The sequence below is a fragment of the Fopius arisanus genome, unplaced genomic scaffold, assembly GCF_000806365.1.
Source record: "Fopius arisanus strain USDA-PBARC FA_bdor unplaced genomic scaffold, ASM80636v1 scaffold00028, whole genome shotgun sequence".
Lineage (NCBI taxonomy): Eukaryota > Metazoa > Arthropoda > Insecta > Hymenoptera > Braconidae > Fopius > Fopius arisanus.
Window position 1 is genome coordinate 509974 of NW_011887767.1, and position 5061 is coordinate 515034.

General features: G+C 39.8%; 1 protein-coding gene across 4 annotated transcripts in view; it reads left to right on the forward strand.

The window, feature by feature from the left end:
* The window catches only part of LOC105265180 (uncharacterized protein KIAA1522-like), a 97737-nt gene that overhangs the window by 13734 nt on the left and 78942 nt on the right, over window positions 1–5061 (forward strand). For 2 of the 4 annotated variants that reach the window (XM_011302545.1, XM_011302544.1), the window contains exon 3: window positions 2720–3081. The exons of 1 other annotated variant lie outside the window; for it this stretch is intronic. In XM_011302545.1, coding sequence (XP_011300847.1) covers window positions 3027–3081 — 55 coding nt within the window. In that variant the 5' untranslated portion in view covers window positions 2720–3026. Of the gene's footprint in view, window positions 1–2210; window positions 3082–5061 lie in introns of those variants that run through there. One more of the 4 variants, XM_011302543.1, reaches the window with a different exon arrangement.

Genomic DNA, 5061 nt, shown 5'->3' on the forward strand with positions numbered 1-5061 from the left:
GATTTGCAAAGATTTGAAGAGATGTCGAGTGAAAGTGTGAGCTACATCGTAGAAGAGGAAGACAATAAAATGTACATAAATATAAACTAATTTCTGAAAAGGTAGCAAAAGATTTATCCAAAGGGTATAACGACAGTGTAAAATTTCCACTGTAAATAGCAGTATATAAGGGTTGCATATTCCAAAATGATAAAAAAATAACTTGGCATGAGTCACCCTCACACGTCCGGGGATTATTCTCGCTGGAGACAAGACAGGATTACCATCGGGCGGATCTGATGTAGGAAAAGATGTACGAAGGTACTCCTAATCCCTTCGAGAATTGACGTCGGTCCCATGAAGAGCCCTTGATCTCCGGATATCGAGGTGACCGGTACAATATTTTCACGGATTTCAATCACAGATGTTGGGAGAAAATCACTCGGTTTTTATTAAATTGTTGCTCCTCAACATATTTCCCATTTTTATTAAAAAAATTGATTTGTCATGATCTATGTAAACTCTCCTTACCCTTCATGAATATTAATTCGCTCCAAGTAAATCCTCTTTTAATATCAAACAAACATTTTCTAAAATTTCCTCTATTAGTCAATGCCGCAAACATCAAAATGCAATGTAATAAAAAAATTTCTTGGAAGCTATTTTTTTTCCATTTTTATTTTATGTTTTTATATTTTTACGTTGTAATGGCCATGACATTATCTAGTGTAGAGGAACGAATTATTAAACAAAAACAACTGGAAAAATGATAAAAGGCAGGACTTTTCTAATTGCAAAAAAATTTGTTTACGAAATTGTTGTAAAATGCGACGTGAAATGACGAAGGAATTGCCGCGATTATTGGGAAATTTCTTTATCAGGAATAAGAAAAAATGTTGAATAAAACTGTCTAGTTGTTTCAAATGCTGTATTTCTGGGTGTGGCGATGAATTTTGGTAAAATACGATTTGGAAGTGAAAAAAGTGCACACGAAGTGAATAAAATAATTGCCGATGGGAAATGATTTAGCCTGGAAGAACAGCAATGGCGATATATTGATGAATGTTATCCAGCGATTGAAGGGGCCTCTGGGCCCCTGGGCCAGAAGTCGAGGAACAAAAGGAGAGGGGGTTATATTTGCTGTGTTATCTGGCAGGCCCATCTTATCACGGTGTGCTCTCTACCCGAGGAATAAATCATAAAACCTGAGAGGAACGACGCGGGGCACCTTTAATTACCGGGCTCGGGGAAAAATATGAAGATGTAATACACGTTGCATTCATATGGGTTATACTTTCTTGCTAGTTTCTCTCTTGCTCACTGCCATGGGGGTTAAAAGTATACGGTGGAGGGATGCTGTACACAAGAGCGTCGTAAATTACGCGCTCTGTTTCTCTCTGTGAACGGTAGTTGTTGCGTCGCCCCGAGAGAAGAAGAAGCGTCATAATTTGCTGGAAATTTTTTTACCATTTGTTTCTTTTTTTTTCGTTATATGAGGCCTCGGCAATTTCATGCGATTTTATTCATTCGTGACGGCCAGCATCAGTCCGGGGGTTTAATTGATTTTTTTTTTATTGATTGCAGTAATTCGTTGGTAATAAGACGATCGTTGTATTAAATACGAATTTCGAGGGTTGAATTTTGGAATTTCTCGTCAAATTTCAGATAATCTTGGTAATGATCAAGTAAATACTTCATTTTTTTAATCAATTATTCTCTCGGTATTGAGTACCTGAAAAAAAACTTTAAAATTGAATTTCAAAAATTGTACGTATTGCCGCGAAAAAATGACTCCAAATAATGATAATTAATTACAAATATTATTCTCACAAAAAACTACATAACATATAAAAAACCAATGAAAATAATAAATTTTTAAATATAAATAAAGAAGTAAATTTAAGATATTTGACAATCCCTTTTCCAAACCCGAAAATTACTCGATGCGTGGTATCAGGTGTCTTCTCGACGAATCCCATAAAAACTGCCGGAAAATCAATAAAAATGAATAGTTCGGTAATTTAACGAGAATATTTGCGTGGTTACAAGTGTGGAAACTGGAGATGACCCTAAAACCCGAGCGGTCCAGGAGCGCCACGACAGGTTCGATACCTTCTCGATGCCCTGGGCTGCTGAGCCCGACCCCCACTCTAACTCCCATCCTCTTGGGCCCTATCCCCACCACTGTCCTCTCCCCTCCCGCCCAGTCGTGAGCACTCGGCCTTCCTCGCCATGTGACTGATACCCCTTCTCCGCAGGTTGACGAGCCGTGGTCCTGCCTACCTGCCGCCGTTGCCCCGCTCCCATTAGAACGCGGACTCTCGCGGCAGGTGCACCAAGTGCCACTCCGTTGGTCCCGTGTTCGGTATTCTATTTTCCCGCATTTTCGCACGACATTCGTTCGGTTAAATCATTAACGCATTCGGTAACGACGCACAATCACAAGTGAAATTTCACCTACCGCGGCACAACGAAATACGCTATTTTCCACGAGTACGAATTTGTGAATTTTTTGTTGACACTTGAGTGAGTTGTGTTCAGTTTCTCAATAAATTCAATGTCCATCTATCGCTGGTGACGCGACACTCGTGCCTTATCAGTTCGCACACCTAGCGACTCAAAGAACAACGCAATACACTTTGTCTCGGTGCAAAACCGCGGGACAACGGTTATCGCACTGTAGTTATCTGTCTCTTGGAAACTCTAAACGTGAGTGTTGAGGTTTTTTTTTTTTATTCAGTGGATACATGTGAGGATCACGAGGCAGTAGGAGAGAAGTTTGTGCCTGCTGCACACGTGCGTCCCCGATAAGAGGAATCCGACCTCCGCGGGGATCTTCGACCTTTTGTGCTGGGGAGAGGTAAAAATATTAGCGAGCATTAGCAGGAGTGAGTGAGGGCCTGGGTTTTTGTTTTGGGGGAGGGGGTGGGGGGGATTCGGCAGACCCGGGTTCAGGCGATTGTTGGAGTGTCACTGTCAAACTGGACATATTGACTGCTACTTGTGGACAACCCGCGAAGTGGAGATGTCCGCGCGCCGCTGAGAGAATGAGGGAGCTGGACACCGAGAGTCCCGTCATCTGGCCGGCCTGGTGTTATACTGGTGAGTTCAGGATTATTGCTGGCACTAGTTCAGGGAAAATGGGGTTCGGGATTCCGGGGAGCTCAGGTGTACTACAAGAATGTTCAAAACGACCGAATTGTTCACCTGAAAAAAAAATTCAATTCTGTTTACTCTCCTCGCCGAAAAAATCTGTATAAATCATATAGAAATCGGTATTTTTTCGTTGTCAATTGGAGGGAAAATTAGATACCACCAGAAATATGGTCGAATTCCAGAATTCTTAATTTATAGAAATGTCTTATCTAATGTGAATATTCAGTGAAATCTCGAAATTCGAGATTTTCCACACTAAATCGTAATCAGTAAAATTGACAATTCTGGTCAAACCCGTAGAGAAAGCGATTTATGTGCGAAATATATAGCAATTATATATGTATTTATTTCGTACATGTTTCTCGTCACATCGAAAATACATAAAAAATTCAAATGAAATGAATTTCGAATTTGGAACAAAAATTAGACTCATGTCTATTTATTGTTGTTTTTATTTATAAGTATAAAATTTTTTGAGTGTGTGATTAGAGTGCATGAGAAAAACAATTTCTCTTCGTCACTGCAGCGGGTGCTCCCCGGGATCCGTCACGATTCTGGAACGAATCATCCTCTCGGGTGTAATGGCATCCGGGGCCTTGCGGGTGATGACGGTGCCACCGTTGTTTTCCGGACGTGTGGCTAATTGCAAACGTTGGCATTCTTTCGACGCCACTGTTTGGTTATGTGATTGTGCATGTAGTACGGATCGTGTGTGGCCAACTCGAGCTATTGAACAAGGAAATAATACCGTTTCAGAACCGTCTGATGACTTCACTCTACTGATTATCCCCAAGATTTCGATACTACACAACCCAAACAAAAGGGACTCATTCATCCAGATCTTTCGGTGTGATTTCAGTCAATTTTCGCCGGGCTTTCAGTTAATTTTTGCGGCCTATTGTATTTATTGATCATTGATTGATTATTTTGTTCATCTGAATTTATTGAATTGGAACTGATTTCTGGGGGAAACTTCAATCTAAAGTTCAAAATGATTAAATAAATTATCATTTTTTAATAATACCGTTGAAAATGTTAATTTAGTAATAAAACGGAAAACCTGATCAACTCGATTTTAACTATTGTCCGGTTTCCAATAAAAATCTCGGAATCTAAAAAATAGTTAGAAAACAACATTCAGAATATGTTTACAAAATAATATAAAACAATTTTATTGGTGTAGCTCTCACTTATAATTACAGTTATGAATCCAATTTTAAACGTTGACTTAAATGAATTTTCAAAATACTAAATGGGAAGAATTAAGAAGAATTAAAATTCAATAGCAAAATTAGTTACAGAGAAAAGAGCGAAAAAATAAAATAGAAAATGTAGTTCACACCGACATCCATCTGTTAATTCATTAGTAAAATCCAATCAAATCTTTGATGATTGATTACTTGAAGGAAATAGTGAGAATAATCCAGAGAATTATTTCACGCTAATCGTTAGTTTCGGCATGGAATGAATGGCATTGTAAAGGGTCAAACGGTACGGGTCAAACAGTATGGGTGAAAAAAAAAAATGGAAAACCAGTGGAAGAATGCCAACTTCGGGCTGTCGCAACGAGCGCAGACATCGATCTTCATTGATATTCTATTGGCGTACCGTCGGGGGTCATCATACCGATGGATCGCGATTTCAACTCGCCAAGAGGCCACGGCGATGCCTAAAACATACTCAACACTCTGCCTCGATGATTATGTTTCATCATATCTGTTATTTTTACCTCTTTTATCACTCCCTCCCCTGGAAAAATCCACTCCAGTCGACCCAATGTTTGCGCTACGTGTTCAACTCAGTTTTTTCACTCGATCCCGGGTCGTATTTGCATTTGGCCGCGCCCGATGCCGCTGCAAAGGTTGTTCGAAATGTCAATGACATAATTCGAAATGCCAGTTCCTGTCGCGGCACTGGGGAAATATA